This window comes from Pinus tabuliformis, chromosome J, assembly GCF_031772625.1.
Source record: "Pinus tabuliformis cultivar Carrire ecotype Pingquan chromosome J, CPIR1, whole genome shotgun sequence".
Classification (NCBI taxonomy): Eukaryota; Viridiplantae; Streptophyta; class Pinopsida; order Pinales; family Pinaceae; genus Pinus; species Pinus tabuliformis.
This window is the reverse complement of record NC_142295.1, coordinates 1,027,863,753-1,027,886,302: the sequence shown is the minus strand read 5'-3', so window position 1 is coordinate 1,027,886,302 and position 22,550 is coordinate 1,027,863,753. Positions and strand designations below refer to the sequence as shown.

Sequence of the window (22,550 nt, the reverse complement as noted above, 5' to 3'; positions counted from 1 at the left end):
TTGTCACAATGCGACATTTGACCATGGATGTTTTTCATATCGAGACAATCTTTGTCACAATGTGATGTCGAACCATGGTTGACCATGAATGTTTTTCATATCGAGACAATATTTGTCACAATGCAATGTTCGACCATGTTTTACCATGATTGACCATGGTTGATTGTATAAAACATGGTTGACCATGATTGTCCATGATTTTCACATGGAGACAATTTTTGTCACAATGCGACATTTGACCATGGTTAACCATGATTGACCATGATTGACCATGATTGACCATGATTGATATTATAAACCCAGGGGAATAATAAACCCAAGGGATTGATATTATAAACCGAAGGGAATAATAAACCCAAGGGATTAATACTAAAACCCCAAGAGACTATGAACCCAAGGGAATAATATAAACTTAAGGGACTAATATCATAAACCCAAAGTATATAAACCCTAAGATAAATATTATAAATATTAAAATAAACATGGTTGATCATGTTTGATTTTCATATTCAAATAATCCTTGTCACAATGTGACATTCGACCATAGTTAACCATGGTTGGCTATGATTGACGATAGTTGACCATGATTGATATTATAAGCGTAAGGGAATAATAAACCCAAGGGAATAATATTAAACCCAAGGGAATATTATTTTTTTTCCTTGGAAAAAGCGTAATTTTCATTAATAAGATAAGAAAATTACATGTTGTATAATACTGCATGTATGAGATGCTGTCACAAAAAAGGATCAGTTCAAAGTTATTATAAGCTTTTACAAAAACCATCATGATGTAAATTGATAATAAACTTCTGAGAAGTCCAGTAAGCATCAGGAAAAGTATAAAACTAGAGTTCTGTCCCAAAAACTGTAGAAGACAAAATATGTACATAGAAAAATGGAGAGGAGAGAAAACTACTAGATGATCTAGAGATCATTCAGTGGGTGGCCATTCATGTCCATGAATGGTCAATGATAATAACTATAGAAAGTGCCTTCCCTGAATTCCTGTATCTGCCATTGACCTCTGTTCAGCTGCACTGCCTCTTTGGAAAGACGATCAACGATCTCATTCCTTTCCCTGTATATATGTAAGCATGCAAAGGAATCAAATTGAGACTTTAGGGAAATGATATCAGTCAGAATATCTCTAAGTGTGTGCAAGTGACAATGGTTAACTCCATTTTTCCAGTTTATAGTGAGCTGTGAGTCTCCAAAGATCTGAATCTTTTGGCAGTTTAGTTCTCTTGCAAATAGGAGGAGGTATTTTAGGCTGCTCAATTCAGCAAAATTGTTGGTGCCTCTGCCTAGACCAACTTTGATTCTATAGTTCACAACGTTATCAATATGCAAAATCGCCCCTCCCCCACAGCCATTGGCTTGTGCCGAACCGTCAAAATAACCCCAGGGGGAATTTATATCGATGATTTCCGGGGTAATGATCTGAAGGGGTTTACAATCCGGGTCCTCCGAGAGCAAGTTGTAGATGGCCAACAACGTAGTACTGGAGGATTCCCAATCGATCTTAGCATCCATAAAGATGGATTTGTTCCTGTTTAGCTAGATTCCCCAACAAATAAGCAGTGGCAGGTTTCTAACTTTCTGTGAGTTGGCTTTTATCCACCAACTATGCCAAGCCGCTTCAATGTCTTGCCCCATCCAAGCAATATGAAAATTCAGTGAAGTGAGGATCCTTAACCAAAATGATTTCGAGACAGGACAGGTAAGGAATAAGTGAGTAGTATCTTCCTCATGCTACATACACAGGAAACATCTGGAGGGACTACAGATTGCATGAAACATAAGCATTAGTTCGGTAGGTACTTTATCCATTAGAATACACCATATGAAAACCTGGATTTAGGGGGGACTTTTAATTTCTAAAGATGGCGCCACCACTAAGAAAAATCTCCAGAGTGTCTCGCAACCATTGAGGACGCATAACCTACTTTGGGGAATAGATGCCATGGGGATCAATCGCCCAAATAAGGACATCATGTTTAACAATGATTCGCGCATTGGCCTCCTCTAGGGAACTGATGAACCTCTACTAGTCTTCAACCCAAACATCTCGAATGTTGAGCATTCTGTGATCCATCCAGGTCTGGCTTTGCCAATTGTCCTGATTTGCAATTGCTATATGCGCTAAGTGGGAGATGCCAGAGGCCTGTAGGAAGTTGCAAAGAGGCCGAGGAAGAATATGGGCATTCCCGCAACCACTCCAAGCGTCCAGGCCGATTCGCACTTGATCTCTATTGCCAATTTTCCAAGCCAGACCTCGCTTGATGAGGGAAAGAGACTGTGTTATTGCTTTCCAAATTAAGGAGGAGCCAGCTGTAGGAATTGAGGGGTTGCGAATCCATTCCAAAACTGAGAGCGGATAGATATATTTATAAAATGTAATTTCCTACCAAAGACTTTTGGAGTTTATAAGCTTCCAACCCAATTTTGTAGCAAAGGCTTCAACAAAGAACTGTAAGTTTTTTATGCCCAGCCTCCCAATTTTTTTGGTTTGTCAATGTGATCCCAATAGACCCAGACAAAATTTATACCAGAGCTTTGACCTCGCCAAAGGAAACGACAGCATAGTTGTTGAATTCTTTTTAAGATGCCTTTAGGGATCCAGGCCAGCGACATCCAATAAACAGGAATAGCTTCTAGAACTGATTTGAGCAGAGTGAGCCTGCCTGCTCTAGAGAGCCAACGTTGTTGCCAAATGTTGATTCTGCTTTCAATCTTAGCAATAAGCCAAGCCTAGTCTGCTATTCAATAACCATTTGGTTTCAATCTGAAACCCAAGTATTTTAGGCCAACATCTAGGTCTTGTCTCGCATAAGCAAAAAGTTGGCAGGCAAATCTTGTTTCATTTGGCTGGCAAGTGACTATGATAATTGTTGATTTCACAAAATTTGGCTCCATACCTGTAGTTTTACAAAAAAGGGATAGTATGGAATTGAAAGCATAAGAGTCTTGAAAATATCCATTTAAAAAAATCAGAACATCATCTACAGATAAGAGATGGGTTAGAGATGATATATCAGAGATCCGGACACCAGCCAAGGAGCCTTCCTCTTTTCCTTTTTTAATCAGCCTACTAAACCCGTCCATAATGAGGAGAAAGAGCAGCGGCGAGAGAGGGCATCCCTGCCTAAGACCTCATTCCACATAAAAGAAACCCGAGGCCGCTCCATTGATGAGAATATTGTAGGTGACTGAAGTAAGACAACCCATGATCCAGTTGATGAAAGCAAAGGGGAAGCCAATGTGGGTGAGTGTAATCTGGAGGTAGGACCAACAGGCACGATAAAAGGCTTTGGAAAGATCAATTTTTAGGATGACTGCTTTTTTATGGAGCTTTTTGATCGAGTGCAGGGCTTCCTGAGCGGTACCAATAGCTTCATGGATCTGGCGATGGCTGAGAAAGGCAAATTGTTCCTTGGATATCATTCGGGAGAGAAAGGGCTTAATACGAAGAGAAATTGTTTTGGAGATGATTTTGTAAATGCTATTGCAGAGGGAAATGGGCCTGTAGTCATCAAAAGAGGAAGGGTTGTCAGTTTTGGGGATAAGGGCTAGGAAGGTCGAATTGAAAGCCTCCAAAATTCTGCCAGTTCTTCGACATTCTTCTATGGTCTAGAGGAGATCTTCTCTGATTAACTCAAAAATGAGCTGTAGAATTCAAACGACCACCCATTAGGCCCCGGGCTCTTATCCTTTTTAAAGCACTTCAACACCGCTTCTAGCTCTTCTTTGGAAACCTGGGAGTTTAAATCTTCAATTTCATCTGATTCGACAGATCTGGGTAGAGCTTCAGCTGTGCGGATGATGCTTGGAAGAGTTATGCCAATGGGGGCTTTGTAAATATCAGAGAAGTGTCTAATCCCCATATCAGCCAATTGCTCGAAAGAGCCCACTTTCCTTCCATCCATATCTTGTAATTCCTAGATTTTGTTGATGGCTTTCAGGCCCCTAGCATATTGTTGAAAAAAAATTGAGTTTTCATCACCAGCTTGAAGCCAGATTTCTCTGCTCTTTAGTCTCTAGCTTTCTTCTTTTGAGCGAAGAAGTTTAATTCTTTCAGTTTCAAGCTGAACCAACTGAACCTTTTGGTCAGCCAAGGACATTCCACTGGGGGTTGATTCTTCAAATGCTAAGAGAGCCAATTCAATCCTTTGGAGGTCTTCATCATCTTTCCTTCGTTTTTCTCTGGCCTAGATTATTGTTTTGGCTTTTAAGGCTACTAAATTCTTCGCAAAAATCTCCCCAGGGAGGAGAGCTCTTCTTGAGAGCAGTGGATCCAGGAAGCCGAGACCAAATTTCGAAAACTTGGCTCCAACAGCCAAGAGGAGTTGAATTTGAAAGGCGAAGGGGTTTAGAGGAGTTACCCTTGAGCTCCAAAAATATGGGAGAGTGATCAGAAATCCCACTGCTCCCCACCCATTGACGGAACAGATTTAAACTTGCCATGAGAGGGGCTTTGATCAAAAAATGGTCTAGCCTTCTAGCAAGAGCTTTAGCCCCCATTCTGCGATTCCTCCAAGTTGGTTTAAGCTTTGTAGGGTCAATATTCAGAAATTCATGGGAGTCCAACAAATTTTCAAAAAAGGCTGTGAGATGATCGCTTTTACCCTGGGAGCCCCAAGATTCAGCTAAACCAAGAGAGAAATTAAGATCTCCACCAATGATTATATTCTCTTGATTCATGAAATCAGTGTCCACTAATAAACTTCTCTTTTCTAGCAAGGCCCATAAATATTGATAATCCTAAAAGGTCTATTGAACTCCATTGATATAATGTCAACCCTAAGAAAACCTTCACCTCCCCATATATTGAGGATTTTATGGAATTTTTATTAAATCCCAAAGCAAAACCACCAGAGTGACCCTTCACATCCAGAAAGTGAAAATCCCAATCCGGGAGAAAACTTAATAAGAGCTTATTGACCTGAAGATCTTCTCCCAAAGTTTCTTGTAAGAGTATTGCATCCAGTTTTTTAGACAGGCATAGTCTCTTGAGAGCCATTTTTTTGTCTAGGTTGGCTAGACCCCTACAATTGAAAGAGAGACAAATCATGGGGGGTGCGATGAGAGGGTTTCTCTTTGCTCTAAGAACCCAGTCAATTGGGGATTGGACCCCAAAAGCCACTTCGACACTAGCCCTTTTGATTGCCTTGGATATTTTTTATTGGCGGCCGTGAGAAGGTTTTGGGGTAATGGTAGGGGGGGGGAGGGGTTAATATCTAGACCAAGATCCGAAGGGGGTGCAGCGGGGAGGGACCAGAAGAAGTATCGGTGTGGCCCATTTGAGAGCAGGCATTCATCGTGCAAGCTAGAGGTCTAATCCACAAAGGGGTAAGGGACATGGGATGGTAAGGAAGGAGGTGCAGAGGGAACCAGACAAACCGGAGAGCACAACATATTAACCTCTGCTAGAGAACCAACAAAACTCATAGAAGTAGTTAAATTAACAGAACCCTTTACAACTTGAGATAAATGAGGAAGAGAGGAGAAGGGAATACCTGCAAATGCCAAATCCTGGGATTGGGATTTAACTAGAGAAGGTTTTGTTGCTCTGGCAAACTGATGAGATGCTGCCTATTGCAACTCCTGAATAGAGGGCGGAGTAGTCTCTTGGATGTCCATTGGAGAAGGGAAGTTTGATTCCAAAGTTTGAGTGGAGGATGAGACCAACAATTTAGCTGGAATTTGACTCTGCCCTGAAATTCTTGGACAGTCTTTATAGAGATGCCCCACTTCATGACATTTCCGACAATGAAAGGGAATGCCTTCGTAATCCAATATTTTTCGACGAGTAATGTCGCCCATCTGGAGCAAGTAGCTCTCTACCATTCCTTCTCTAGTGTTTAGGTGCAATAGGATACGAGCCATTTCCAGACAACCTGTGCCTTGATAAGTTCTATCATGATCCAAGTAGACAGCTAAGTCATCGCCTATAACCTTGAAGATATCCTCACCCCAAAAATATAATGGGAGAGCAGGCACATGAACCTAAATTGGTCTAGCCCCATGGTTTTCCTTACCATCTTTTCAGCAACATTGGGGTCATCTCAATGTGCCAATACCGAGTAAGTACCCAGTCAACTTGATCCAAGTGGGAAAATATCAGAGCAAACCAGCCCTGGGAAAGTGAGAGAATACCTGGAAGTTGAATGAGAAGGTTTCCCCAAATCTCCGCCATCCACTTCCACAGGCGCATCGGGGTGTAGTTCCTGCCTTTTACCCTTCCAACTAACACAGTGCTTTGAGTTAGAGTAGCTTGTGCCATAGTGATGCCTTCACGAAAAATTAAATGCCTATCCCTTTCTCTGATTTTCAAGTTTCTTGAATTTTTTGGTCACTTTGGGGTCGTCTTGGTGACCTGTTCACCTTTCGCAAGGCCAATGTCTTTAGAGTCTAGAGAACAATTATCCCCCTTATCTTGCTCTTGTCCAAGTATGCCTATGAAGTAGCATGATGGAGGGGCAGAGCCAACCAGTTGGAAGGTCGTATAGAAAGGGGCAGATCCTAGGATGCCTAGTTGTTCGGGAAACAACCCTTGTGTATAAGGTCGAAGACCACTCGTTCCTTCTCCTGAAGAGCCCGCGCCTCCTTGTGCATTTGTTCCTACTAGAAGGGCTTGCGACCATTTTTTCAGTTCCGAAGGAGACAAGATGGGTAGGACTCCGTGCCCTCTTCTGTGGTAAATATACCCTCTGAAACTACCAGAAATGGTTACAAATCTAGGGTTGAGTTGTAACCTCCATGTCCTCCATTTGCACAATAACTGCCTCAACCCTTGTGACCAGTAAACTGGCTGCCACCGGCTCAGACAATGCAGGAAACGATTGGGAGAAATTGACCCAGATGTCTTCCGTGGTTAGGGAGTCAGTAGAATAGTCTAGGAGCTGCTCGTCCATCTAAAATCCAGTTGCCCGGGAGATCAGTGCATCGTTCCTAGAAACCGGGGTAAAGAGGACCCCTGTTGACCAACGATGGATGAAAAACCGGGAAAGAGAACAGTGAAGGTGACTTTGTTCTGTAACCCAACCTTCAGATACCATTACCTCAGAGGGTTCTTGTGAATGCAACTAGCACCCAAGACCCCCGGGAACTTTTGTCATTCCCCTCCTTGAAAAACTACTACTAATCCTTTGAAACGGTTGTAGGCTAGACAAAGACAAAGGGTTATATTTTAATGAGGTTTCCAGACCTGACCCACAGACCCATATCCACCCGACAAGTTGCTCGTGACTGCAGATGGTCTACACCTTTCGAATATCAAAGGAAAACTATAGTCAGACTTGAATGACGGGGAATACAAGAACAAAAGGATATATACCAGCGCGGTTCGACCAAAAACAACTCCTCACTACAATAAACTTGAAGGAAATAACACCCGTAGAGGGTTACATGGGAAAACAATGCGTTGCACCATTCGAGAGAAGCCAAGCCCCAAACTGTTAAACTTCCCTTTTTGGAGTTTGAGACCCAACATCGAAACCTATAGAGGATCCTTCATTGAAACCCTCACTCCTCTTCACCTGTTGCAACAACTCTTTTTCCCTAAGGGATTATTATTATTATTATTATTAAAATTAAAAAGTATTTTAACAATGTTTGTGATATGTAATCTTTTTAAAGGTTAATCTCTTTTCACATTTTGTATGTATATAATGTCAAGGTTCATCTTAATTTCGAACTTAAAAATTAAAACCCAAGGGATTGATATTATAAATCAAAGGGAATAATAAACCAAAGGGATTAATACTAAAACCTCAAGGGATTATGAAACTAAGGAATAATATTGAACCCAAGGGAATAATATTATAAATCCAAGGTATATAAACCCAAATATAAATACTATAAACACTAAAATAAACATGGTTGACCATGGTTGATTTTCACATTGAGACAATTCTTGTCACAATGCGACATTTGACCATGGTTGACCATGGTTGGCTGTGATTGAAAAAAGTTGACCATGATTGATATTATAAACCTAAGAGAATAATAAACCCAAGTGATTGATATTATAAACTTGAGGGATTAATACAAAACCCGAAGGGATTATGAACCCAACGGAATAATATTAAATCCAAGGGACTAATATTATAAACCCAAGGTATATAATCCCTAAGACAAATATTATAAACACAAAAATAAACATGGTTGACCATGGCTTATTTTCATATTGAGACAATCCTTGTCACAATGCGACATTCAACCATGGTTGGCTATGATTAACGATGGTTGACCATGATTGATATTATAAACCTAAGGGAATAATAAACCCAAGGGATTGATATTACAAACCCAAGGGATTAATACTAAAACCCCAAGGGATTATGAACCCAAGGGAATAATATTAAACCCAAGGGACTAATATTATAAACCTAAGGTATATAAACCATAAGATAAATATTATAAACAATAAAATAAACATGGTTGATCATGGTTGATTTTCATATTCTGACAATCCTTATCAAAATGAGATGTTGTACGATGGTTGACCATGGATGTTTTTCATATCGAGACAATTTTGGTCACAATGCAACGTCGAACCATGGTTGACAATGGATGTTTTTCATATCGAGACAATCTTTGTCACAATGCGACGTTCGACCTTGGTTGACCATGATTGACCATGGTTGACCATGTTTGATTCTATAAAACATAGTTGACCATGATCAACCATGGCTTACCATGGTTGACCATGATTATCCATTATTTTCACATGGAGACAATTTTTGTCATAATGAAACATTTGACCATGGTTGACCATGATTAACCATGGTTGACTATGATTGACCATGATTGATATTATAAACCCAAGAGAATAATAAACCTAAGGGATTGATATTATAAACTGGAGGGAATATTAAACCCAAGGGATTAATACTAAAACCCCAAGAGACTATGATCCCAAGGGGATAATATTAAACCTAAGGGACTAATATTATAAACCCAAAGTATATAAACCCTAAGATAAATATTATAAACACTAAATAAACATGGTTGGCCATCAATGCGTAGTCTGACTTGCTCATCATGATGTGCAACATCGACAACAATTGAAGCTTGAAGGGAGTCCCCTTCCAGAACCTTGTCATCAGCGGGAGGAGGAGGACTAGGTTGAGAAGCGGAGGGAACTGACAGAGCATGAATGGGTAATCATACGACTTGCTAAATATGATGTGAAACAACAACAACCTATGAAGCTTGAGGGGAGGCAACTTCCGAAACCTTATCATCATCGTTTGGAGGAGGATTGGTTCATAAGTGGAGGGAACTGACAGAGCATCAGTGGGTGGGGTGGGGATCCATGTGTTTGAACATGATATGTATATACCAATGTTATGCTCTTGACCTGTGAGAAATTCCAAAATACCAAAAATACTAATAAATATAATGCAGAACACAGAATAAAATGAGAAAAACAAAAAGTATTTTATTATTCAGAAATAGATTCAATGTTCACTTGCCTCTTCGAGGGGCAACCTCCAACAGAGCATAACTCGATTACAAATAAGACTCGATGATATTTCCCTTACTAACTATGACTATTTATAGCTAAATGACCTCCAACAACCTAACGAATAGTGGTACTTTGCATAACATGGGTTAACCACTTTATTTATTAACTATGGCCCATTTGCAATTAACTGTGGTCCATTTCTTAAATGCGGGTCAACCACTTACAATTATTAATATGGGCTTTATTGACTCTCTGACTAAATATGACTATGACTCGGCCAATTGGGCTTATTACATAAATAAAGGGGTTAGGTTTAGACCCTAACATGCCCTCCCCCATCAAAAGCTAACATGTCCTCAAGGCTGAAGCTGCAGAAACTGCTAAAGAATAGTGGTTGGTTCCCAGGTCGCATCTTCTATAGAGGTGTCTTTCCACTTGACAAGGACTTCCTTGATTGTGCGACCACAGATATGTCTTTCACGGGTATCGAGGGTCTGTTCTGGTTGGAGCCACAGTGAGCCTTCCTCATCCAATTCGGGTAGACTGGTTTGAATTTTGCAATTGTTCCCCACCACTTTCTTGAGGCATGATACATGGAAGACTGAATGGATTTTTGAAGTTGGTGGCAAGGCCAGTTTGTATGCGACTGCTCCAATGCATTGAAGTATTTTATAAGGTCCATAAAATTTTGGTGCTAGTTTCTGGCAACCCTTTTCTTTAAGAGATGTTTTCTTATATGGTTGCAACTGCAGGAATACCTGGTCCCCTTCTTGAAATGTGCACTCAAAAAGATGTTGGTTTGCCTATTGCTTCATTCGATTTTGAGCTTGATGTAGATTATCTTTGAGATGAGCTATCATGGCGACACGGTTATGTAGGAGTTGATCAACTTCCTTCCCCTTAGAATATTCAAGGATATAAGAAATAGGTGAAGGTGGGAGTTGGCCATACACTGCCTCGTATGGAGTCATCTTGGTGGCTTCATGATACCACAATTCAGCTAAAGGTAGCCATTGTACCCATTGATGTTTCTTTTATGAAGTGAAGCACATTAGATATGTCTCCAAATGCTTGGTGATTGCTTTTGTTTGAACATCGGTTTGGGGATGATAGGCAATACTTAGTTGGAGTTGTGTACCTTGTAGCTTGAAAAGTTCTTGCCAAAATTTGTTGGTGGAAGTGGGGTCGCAATAAGGCACAATGGAAGTCGGCATGCCATGCAGTTTGAAGATCTAGTCCATGAACGATTGAGCCACCAAAGTGGGGGTAAATGGGTGGGGTAGAGTGCAAAAATGAGCATAATTAGAAAGTTTGTCCAGAACCACCATGATGAAGGATTTGTTGCCTGACTTTGGGAGACCAGTGATGAAATCCATGGAAACATCCGTTCAGATAGAGGTAAGGAGTGGAAATGGTTGTAAGGTTCCTGGTAACTTGATTGTTTCTCCTTTGTTGCGTTGACACACATCACATTCAACTACAAAAGTAAGAATGTCATTTTTCATGCCAGTCCAAAAGAAAGAACGATGAGCACGAGCATAAGTCTTCTGAAAGCTTGAATTCCCTGTAGTTGGAGATGAGTGCAACTCTTCCAAAATGTGGGTTTTTAGGGTGGATGCCAGTGATATAACTACTCAATCCTTGTAGCGAAGAATATCATCCTTCTAAGAGTAGTCGGCTGATGAATTAGGATCTTCTCTCAAGTTATTAATAAGTTGGGAGAGAGAGGGGTGTGAGAACCATTCCTTGTGGGCTTCTTCAATCCAATCTGGTATGGGAAGAGAGATTGATAGCAGGGTGCTTTCATCCTCAAATTGGTGTGATAAAGCATCAACTACTACATTTCCATGCCCTTTCTTGTAAATTATCTCATAATCATATCCCAACATTTTGGCTAGCCATTTATTTTGTTGTGGCGATGATAGACATTGCTCCAAAAAATATTTTAGGCTTTGATGGTCCATGCGGATTTGGAAATGTCGCCCCAACAAGTATGGTCACCAGGTGTCTACTGCATGTAAGATGGCTATGATTATTTCTCATAGGTAGATTGATCCAGATGTTTTCCACTAAGTTGTTGGTTGGTGAAGGCCAATGGTTGAATTTCCTGCATTAATACAACACTAATACCAGTACCGGAAGCATCACATTCAATCACAAAATATTTGGTGAAGTTTGGTAAGTCCAATACGGGAGTGGAGCACATGGTCTGTTTGAGAGCCATGAACGCCTGCTGAGCTGCATCATCCTAGAGAAATGATTTTTTCTAGCAATGCGACCATAATTTTGGACAAATATGTGATATTATCCAGTGAGACCCAAGAATCCCCTCAAACTCTTCAAGGTTTTCGGTTGGGGCCAATCTTGCATTGCCTATATCTTTTTGGGATCAACCCTCACTCCTTCACGACCCATAGTGTGTCCCAAATATTCAACTTCTTCCACGCCAAAAGGGCACTTGGACAATTTGACAAATAATTTGTGATTCTGAAGTAGTTGCAAGGTTAGGTCTACATGTTGAACATGTTTGTCCCAAGTTAGGTTGTAGATGATAATGTCATCAAAGAAGATGAAGACAAATTTTCAGAGATATGGTTTCAGCAGGTGGTTCATGAGGCTTTGAAAAGTAGATGGAGCATTACAAAGACCAAATGGCATGACCAATAACTGATAATGGCCTTCATGATTTCGGAAGGCAGTGTTGGCAATGTCTACTTCCTTCATGCATATTTGGTGATAGCCAGAGCGAAGATCTAGCTTGGTAAATAATTGAGCACCATGTAGTTCATCAAGAAGATCATCAACAACTAGAATAGGAAATTTGTCTTTGATTGGGCAACTAAGGCGAGTTCCACCTCGACAACCTTTTTGCAGGTGTCCATCCACATAGATGGTTGGTGCATTAGGACATGGGATTGGATGGCTTCTTTGAGACCACTCATGAAACACTCCAAGTAGAAGTCACCTCCTATATCGTCAGTTCTGATGGCCAATGTATCAAAGGCTTCAATGTAGTATTTTATTGTGGCTGTCTGTCGGAGCTTAGTGAGACAACCCAAAAAATTAGATTCCCTGTCAAAGTGGTCACATAGGGCTTTTGAGAACATGTGCTAAGTTATGTTCCCGAGATAACATTTTTGATGCCACTACCACCATTGCCATCTCTCTTGGTCCAAGTAAAGGGCCCCACAGTAGTTTAGTTTAATCTTCACAGATATCTTTAAGGGAGAAATATTGTTCCATTGCTACCCATACTACAGGATTAGAGCCATCAAATTTGTACATGTCCAACTTGGGTGGCTGAGGGTTGGGAATACTGGTGATTTCCATGGAAGTGAATTTGATGGTTAGATTCTCGTTCTAGGTGTTCATCAACGCTATGCTCCTCCCGATGAGACCTCTGCATCATATTGGTGAGTTGTGAAAGAATGGTGGTAATTCGGTCCATATTTCTCTGGAACTCATCCAACCTTTTTTCAAGGCTCTCAATCTTCTCATAGGCCATGGATTGAGATCTGGTACCTACCATACACAAAAATCGATCACTTACTTAAGAGTAGTCTTCTTAGAAAGAGGGAGAGCTTAGGAATCTATTGGCGAGGGTCACTTGAAGTCACTTCGGAAAAATTTGGGACCGCCGGAAAATTGAGGCTGACAAGTGAATGGTACCATTGCAATCAACTCGTCGTCCTGAAGCTTATGGGCTAAGTCTCTTGTAAGCGTCCTGGGATGGTCTCAGACTTTTTTGTTTTGTTTTTGTTTTTTGTTTTTTTTGCTCCGAAAGGAGTTTTACTCCCCGTTTATTAATACTGCAGTGGAAGAATTCTAGGAAACTTGATCCTACCCAATGTCCTACGAAAATAGGGTGGCAACAGAACCCCATCTATTGGGTATGATTTGTATGGCGGCAGAAAAACCCCAAATGCTAGATCTGATTTGCACTGCAGTGGCAGAACCCTAACTGCTGGATCTGATCTAGAAGATAAGATAGTGGGCTATCTTCAGAGAAGAGAGGGAACTAAGGTCACAAAGGAGTGTCAGGTGCTATAGATCGCAATATACACAAGGGTCTAACAATAGTACTTGACCCAATATTTCAAGGCGCTAACTAAGGAGGATTGACGGTACCCTTAGTCGTACTACCCGACTACCCTATCGTACACGCAAGTAATCTCCCCAAGTTTTTCTCTCAATGTATTATAGCAGTAAGGCGACTGATGGCTTATCTAGGGCTAGGTTTCAGGTGAGCCTAGGGGGCTTCCAATATACCCAAGGGTACGTGGAAGTGCAATCCATGTGCGGTTCTGTCTAATATGCTACTACTCAAAGGGGTACCCACAGGGGTTACAAGGGAGTCCAACAAGCATGACCACCTCTTGTAGTTCCTGCGTGCATGCCTCCCCAAATCCATAGGTTTATGCGCTCAATGACAGATCTCGTGGTTTAAAGATGTCGGAACACATCTCTAGCCTAAAAAAATTCTGTGAAAATTGGAGGTACAACCAACCCTGGAAAGTGATATGATACCAATTGTTATGCTCTTGACATATGAGAAGTTCCAGAATACCATAAATGGGAAGAAATATAACCCAGAACATAGAATAAAATGGAAAAAATAGCAAGTATTTTATTATTCAGAAATAGATTCAATGTTCACTTGCCTCTCCGAGGGGGAAACCTCTAGCAGAGCAGAGCTTGATTACAAATAAGACTCGATGATCTTTACCTTACTAACTATGACTATTTATTGCTAAATGACCTCCAACAACCTAACGACTAGTGGTCCTTTGCATAACATGGGTTAACCACTTTATTTATTAATTATGGCCCGTTTTCAATTAACTATGGTCTCTTTCTTAAATGTGGGTCAACCACTTACAGTTATTAATACGAGCTTTATTGACTCTCTAACTAAATATGACTATGACTCGGCCCATTGGGCTTATTACATAAATAAAGGGGTTAGGGTTGGACCCTAACAACCAATATGTTTGAAGAAGATTCATTGCCATCATGAACATCATTAAGAATCCCTGAAGAGTAGGGGCCTTCTGCACAAAGTGGGGTTCGACGTTTCACATCTAAAGATGAGGGGGTTCTGATTGAAAATCATGAGAAACAACTCAACCAGTGATTTCTTTTCTTTTCCATGGATTGAAATAGTGGAACTAAACAAGATGGGTTTCCTGCATTGGGAATCTCACTAGTTGATTAATGGGCCAGCCTACAACACCAACAATAGTCCAAAAATAATGGACAAATGCAATGGGACATCGATAATGGAGTTTGAGAAATACTCTTCGAAAAACAATTTGTTTTAGAATGAAAACATTCACATCTATTGACCCCTCGATTAATTCCACTCCACCCATGATGTTTAAATTCTAACCGTGAAAAATGCTTCAGACGAAGCATATTCCCAGCACATTAATTCTTCGTCATTCGTTCAACAATCCACGAACCCCCATCCTCCAAAGTCCACATATATACTCCTATATGTGAATAAAAAGTTAAAGTAATAAAAATAATAAAATTTAGTTTGTTATATTTTGATTTTGTTATTGACTTATGCATAGGCTTTGTTACAATAGCATGGGCCAATACCATGTCTTATCAATACCACATGCCCAAAAACCACAACTTATTTCACAATCAAAATATTTTATAACAATATGAAAAAATTATTAATCATGGATATTCAACTCCAGTTTACTAGGCTTATCAATATCACATGTACAAAAAACATAACTTATTTCACAATCAAAATATTTTATAACTATATGAAAATATTTTTAACCATGGGTATTCACCCCTAGTTTACCATGGATATTATTATCTTGTAAACATGATTTGGTATGAATACCATGGCTTATCAATACCACATACCCATACCACATGCCTAAAAAAACATAACTTCACAATCAAAATATTTTATAATAATATGACAAGATTCTTAACCATGGATATTCACCCCCACTTTGTCATTGATATTATGAACTTGTGAATAAACTTTGTTACAATACCATGGCTTATCAATACAACATGCCCAAAAATCATAACTTATTTCACAATAAAAAAAATTATAACAAAATGTCTAGATTCTTAACCATAAATATTCACCCCCACTTTACCATGGATATTATTAACTTGTAAATACGCTTTGTTACAATATCATGGCTTATCAATACCACATGCCCAAAAACCATAACTTATTTCATAGTCAAAATATTTTATTTTAATTTAATTTTATAACATTTTTTAATTAAATCTAAAAGGAAGAAGGCTATAATTACTTTTGAGATATATCTAAACCCTCTATCCTCTACTAAAAAAAATTCATAGAAATTAAATTAAGGTTTATTTAAAATTAAAAATGAGAATACTTTTATATATAAAGATGTGAATTTTATATAATATAAATAATATTATTAAGATCCAACATAGATCCATATTAACTAAGGATCCAAGTGATGGGAGAAAGAAACGTGACTAACAATAATACAGGAAAGATAGTGCATGATTCTTTTATGTTTTTCATTATTGTATTTTATTTGACATGATTGATCTAGAATATAAGTTTAATATTTTATAACAATTGAGTAATTTTATTTAGATAATTTCTTAAACACAATACAATGGAATCAAATTTAAGAGGGGGGGAGAGATATGGAGGGGGATAGTGATAAAGTTGGAGAGAGAGAGAGAGAGAGAGAGAGAGAGAGAGAGAGAGAGAGAGAGAGAGTGGTGGGAGAGAGAGGGAGAGAGAAGAATAGAGAGAGGATGGGAGCGAGAGAAGGAGAGAGGGAGAGAGAGATAGATGGATTTGGAGGGGGAGAGAGAGGGAGGAAAGAAAAATACATAGAGAGAGAGAGGGAGTGACAAGGGAGAGAGAGAGAGAGAGAGAGAGAGAGAGAGAGAGAGAGTTGGAAGGAAGAATGAGAGAGGAGTGATGGGGGGAGAGACAGAGGGAGGTGGGAGAGAAAGGGAGAGAGAGGAAGGAAGAGAGAGAGGACTCAAGAGAGAGGAGAGAGAGAGAGAAGGAAGGAAGAAAAAAAACATAGAAGGAGAAAGGTGGAGAAAGAGGGGGGTGACAAAGGAGAGGTGAAGAGAGAGTGAGGAGAGAGGAGAGTGGGAAGGAAGAGAGCGAAAAGAAGAGATAAAGAGAGGGAGATAAGGGGGAGAGATAAAGAGAGAGAAGGGGAAGAGAGAGATAGGGAGAGGAAGAGGGGGAAGGGAGAGATAAATAGATATGGAGAGAGAGTGTGTATGTTTAGGGGTGAGATAGAGAGAAGGAATAAGAAAGGGACACATATACACAAATATAGATAATATATAATATTATATAACTAGTCTAGATCCATCTTAACCCCAGATCTATTAAGCATAGAGAGAGATCAAATCTTTCGAAGTGCAAACCTTTCCTCAATATTTGCACTCAAAAAAGAGGTTTTCACCTCAAAATATTTGATCCGTCTTGGCGCTTAATAGATTCAGGGTTAAGATGGATCTAGGCTGGTTATTAAGCATTTGAAACTGGGATAAATTGAGTAGATATTTAGTTTAAATTGAGGAAACATTCCCTTTGAATTAATTAAAGGATATTGCTTTATGTTTAAGGGTTTGAAATATGAATACATTTATATTAATAAATTTATTAAAGATGTACTTTTATGAGTTTATAATAATAAATTTATTAGAAATATTGGACAATTAACTAGTGAAAGTATTTCTAATTTTTTATGATATTTTTTTAATAAAATAAAAATTATATAAAATAATAAACTCATATATAAAGAGATTTGATTTTTAAAAATATTATAAATTTAAAGTTAAAATAAATTTAGTTAAATATAAGCCTATGGGGGCAGTTCATTGATGATCTCTAACAATCACCATGTTGTGAAGTATTATATAGAACTATGAAATTTAAGGTTCAAATCCCTCATGGGTCAAACCAACAAAAAGAATAGTTAAATATAATATAATGTTATATTTTTATAGGAGAAGAATTTTAGATGTGATGAGGAATTATATTTGAATTTGAATGGTTAACTTCATTTTACCCTTTCAATATTAACAAGTTAAAATAAATTATTCTTTTCATGTGAAAATACAAAATAAGTAAAAATTCCATACCAACCTTACTCATTCATGACTCTTAATGTATCAAGTTGTGTAGACCTCAAAAGAAGAATAGAAGAATATTATTTGTGTGTGTGTAATATATGTCTTGTGGTTTCTATTAATAGTAAAAAAAGAGCATAATTACATTTGATGTTCCTTAAGGACCATGTTAACCTGGTCTGAGGACCAGAAGCTTTTTTACCAAAAACAACCAAAAACCATATATATCGTGGTTGAATTTCGAACTCAAAAAAACCATAGGTTACTACTAGTCAACACTTAACACACTGAAAATAGGAGTTTGACGAAGAGACCAATGACGAAACATATACATAAAACATAGTTGACTATGATGCCATATAAATGAGAGACCATACATTCAAAAATAAACAAAAAACATTATAGATTTAGTCATCTAGTATAATCACCAGGAGATCTGGAGAAGGAGGTGAAGTAGCCATGTTGAGAAAAGTAGCATTAATGACCACCTTCCCATTCTGAGGCGCCTTTGAATAAATATAATCATTTTATTAAGGTGAACCACTATTTCATCCATATCATAGTGAATGTCCCATAGGAACCTCTTTATGTCCTCCTGACCAACAAAAAACATGTAGTTGTCCACCTTTTTATCTCGCAACACCATGTAGAGGAGGTTCGCCATCTACTTGTGAGTTAAAATTGTGTGGAGAAAGTATAGTCATCTCTTCCTCCATTTACCTGGGTTAGGAACCCAATTGGTATTTCCCCTACAAACAAATTTCGAATCCGAGTGGTACAAGCGTTCCTCAAATTCCTTTGCCTCAATAGTTCAGATTTCCTTTCAATTTTTGAAAGGCATAGAATCGAAAAAATTTGTTGCCGATTCCCAACCAAAAAGGCGACGCTGCCTAGAGGAGGATGCCTCTGGTGTGCCGCCTCTTCAACTCAACAAACATTGGCATAGTGCCATATGATAATAGGTCCTGCAAGAAATCATAAGAAGGAGAGATTTGGACAACCTACTAACCTGATGAGACTTCACTATAGACCCAACACAGACTACTATAACCTTGAGGACCAAGTAACAAGCGATGTGGGGGTTAGAGTGAGCAAGTGATAATTCGAGATTGATATCGTCAAGATACCCACATCGAACTGTACCCAAAAAAAAATAGAAGTTGTAGTTGCTATCAACCAAACCAATAGAGAGGGTAAACTTGTGTAACTTTCAGACTATCACTTAGGGTATGTAATTTGAGTGACAATTAGAACCAAATCGAAAAGGAACCGCTATACTAGACTCCAGAAACCAAGACGAGGCAATTAAAGGAGATTCCAGATGGATCGACAGATTGAAGGTCTGAGGAGGGAAAAACAACAACCAACTCAAAGGACGAACCAGACGAGGAGTTATGCAAGAAGCATACAAAAAATATTGGTGACCGAAGCTTAAACCCTGAGTACTCCATGAAAAATAACTTGCCACAGTGCTATAATGGAGAAACAAATGACTGCAGAACCATACACCATTAACCTTTCATATAACTTCAATGGATACGAACAACGAACTACAACATAAGTGTGTGACTACCTTAGTCCTGTTGGATGCAATTTCTGGGGGAAAATCCAACATAGGTTCATTAATGAACGTAAACAAGTGAGAAAATGGACCAAGACAGAAATGACCAGAGAAAACCTAGAAATATAAAGAAACATAAGTTGCCACCTTGAGTCGAAAATGTAAGTTCGCCACCCTGGGATTTCAGACAAAATAAAATGCAAATCGAATAACCAATGTCTAATTATATGCAGCATGAAGTCATGGTAAGAGGAGGTTCTCTAAAAACACTGAGTGTATTCCTGGTTCTTAGGATCCTCCATCCCAATACCCTATATGATGGAGTCATTAATACTTCAAGATCGACAGAAAGATGGTATCCAAGCCACATCCAATCACCCAAACTCTTGCGACATATCCATACTTGCAATAGTGAAGCATATGGAATGTCGAGACAATTGAAGAAACCTAGATTCCCTCCTTTGATGTGAATTTAATGCCATCACACTCACATCCTACGACCAAAATGTGTGAATCTACTCCACGCCATGCGTTATTATTAATATGCCAAGTGTAGGCTGTGGATCACCCTCCAAAGGTCACCTCCAACTTGAGCAAATCAACCCTTTGCATGGCAATCATTTTTGGAGGGTAGGGACATTTGTCGAAATTCGTCAATTTGATCAATTCTGACAGGGGGTTTCCGAGATAACACCCCCATCGGGGGACGACTAGTGGCCTCTATTCCTATCTTGATCCAACCACCGATGTGGTTCCTGTAGAGAATTGTGATGTTGCTAATTTAGCCATTCCTTATCCACTACTGGATCCTTTTCATAGCTACCCCATTTATTCAAACAATTTGTGGCATTGTTACCTTCATGTTTGGTGTTAATGAGAATCACATAGTCGAAAGCTAACAATAGATATCTTATGTTATTTGCAGCTTCCTAAAGGTGCCAACTGCTAATAATTTTATCAGGGGAATGACCTAAGAGGATTTTTTTCACCATATTGATTGATATTTGAGAATCCCCATGAACTTGTAACTAACATATTCATCTTCTTACAACAATTTGAAGGCCTTTGTCTAATTCCTAGAATTCTTCCAGATTGTTTGTTGTTTCCCCACAAGAAAAAGCATAAAATTGAACGGGCATCATATTATCATTGCGCAGAATTCCACCAAAACCAACTTTCTCCCGGGTTACCTATTGAAGTGCCATCAAAACTCAATACAAAAAAGATTGCAGCAAGAAAGTAAGGGAGCTTCTTACACTTGGTCCTATTCTATGAACAATATGTGAAGAAAAACCCTTGTCAACTTCCAATTGAAGTATTTTTAAAACACACATTGTCTCTACTTCCATATTACCATCTCCCAACTCAGGCGGGTGTGTTAGAATGGTTTCTCTTACATTGGTAATAATTATTTCCTACAACACATGAGAGGGTCTACATCTTCCTTTGAATAACATTTAATTTCTCTCCTTCCACAGGTTCCATATAGGGAAGCCTAAAATGAGTTACCATGCCCTCAGTATCCATGGGTGATTATACTTTATTTGAAACCATTCAAACATCCAACTTTTGATATCCATTGTAATTGGAAAATCATGATTGAACAAGGCTTGAGCAAATTTCCATATTCGTTGAGAATAGATGCATGAAATGAATAGATGATTTGCTACCTCTTCCTCTTGTAAACATAATGCACATCTGGATGAGCCCTCAAAGACTTTCCTTTGCAAGCGATCCCAAGTGAGCTCTCTACCCCATGCTATCATCCAATGAAAAATGGACACTTTGAGCCACCAATAGTTATTCCATATACTCCTCTAAATTCTATTTTATTCCTGAGTGGGAATGTCAAGTAGTAGAGAGTATGCCTTCCATACCGTAAAGGTACCTGATTGTCATTCGCCCCCAATGTAGTATGTCATATTTAGAATAGCTTCATATCCTTATTCATTATAGATAACTGCACATATTGTCCCGAGGTAAGGAATTATGTGTGTTTTCCCATTCAATTCTAGTTTTTCATAGCCTCCAACCATGAAGTGGTTCCCGATTGCTCAAATAATCTACCACTTTAAGACATTGTAGGGACTATGTCCACAATTGAAGCTCTTTAAAAAAAATTATTTTGCTTAAGGGAGTATTTTGTTATCATGAGTCCTCCAAGAAGCAGGTTGTTTTTCCATCTCTTATCTCCCAGAAAGAGTATTTTCACCAAGTCCTTCATCTTATAAGCCCAATTCCAAATTTATGATCCTTTTATAGATCCTTGCATTTATAGTCTATCTTCTCGTCAAACAAGCGCATAATATTTTACCTCCCAAGTATTCTTCCAAACTTGGTTACCTCCCTGTATCCATAGCCACCACAATTTCATTGCATAAGACTTGCTCATAAGAGAGGGATTTGAAAGGCCCAAACCGCCTGATAATTTCAGTCTAATTGGCTTTTCCCAACTCACCAAGGGCAACTTATTCACTGTAGCCATGCCTTTCCAAAGAAAGTTAGTCCAAAGAGATCTTAGGGAATTCCAAATGTTATTTTGGATTGGAATTAATGATAGTTTATAATTAAACAACGCTTGGGGAACTCCTTTTACCATGACAAGTGCACTGGGAAAATTTATATATCTATTCATCCAGTTGTCCATTCTGCTTCGTTTCTTCTCCAGTAATGCCACCCATGTGGATGTTCTATGGTAATTCAAGACTATCTATACTCCCAAGTATTTTTATGGTAATACTCCTCAAGTATATCCTGCTACCCGGCATAATATTTATTGCACCAATTCTAGGCAGTTAAAAATAAACATATTCGTTTTATCATTATCAATTTCCATCCCTGAGGCAAACATGAAGATTTGGAGGAGCTTCTTCAACCTAATAACCTCTCTTCTTGTGGGGAGGCCAAACAAGATTACATCATCCATGAACTGAAGATGAGTAATTTTGAAGCCTCTCCCATACAATCGAAGACCATAAATATAACGTGTCTGTCAGATATTGGCTCTATTAAATTAGATAAAAAGTGTTGAGAAAGAAATTGGATGATGTCCTCATGATCTTTCAAATCCTCATTGTGCTCATTTTGAATGTTATGTATGAAATTTTGTTGCTTATAATTAATCATTAATCTATGAAATAACTTAGTATTATACTCCCCCTCTTTCAACCATTACCTGAGATTTATGTTTGTAGAGAATCTCCTCCTGTGTCAATATCTATTCTAATTTCTTTCACAATTATCTTTCAGATGCCAACAATTCTTATGTTCTCCCCTCCCTTATAATGGTCTACTAAACCTAACTTTTTATCTTCTAGTTTATGATTTTCTTTGAAGACATCTCTGGAGTCCACAACATTCCACTCCTTTAATTTTTGCTTAACATATTTTA

The 22,550-nt window shown here is 38.7% G+C and overlaps 1 protein-coding gene across 1 annotated transcript; it reads right to left on the bottom strand.

The window, feature by feature from the left end:
* Positions 1–968: 968 nt before the first annotated feature.
* On the bottom strand, positions 969–1,535 carry LOC149230364 (uncharacterized). Its single transcript, XM_089381292.1, has one exon. The coding sequence runs from the start codon at positions 1,533–1,535 to the stop codon at positions 969–971; it is 567 nt and encodes a 188-aa protein (XP_089237418.1).
* Positions 1,536–22,550: the final 21,015 nt, after the last annotated feature.

Bases quoted from the DNA above. Each gene is read 5' to 3' on its own strand.
- LOC149230364 (XM_089381292.1), bottom strand. From the start codon at position 1,535: ATGGATGCTAAGATCGATTGGGAATCCTCCAGTACTACGTTGTTGGCC.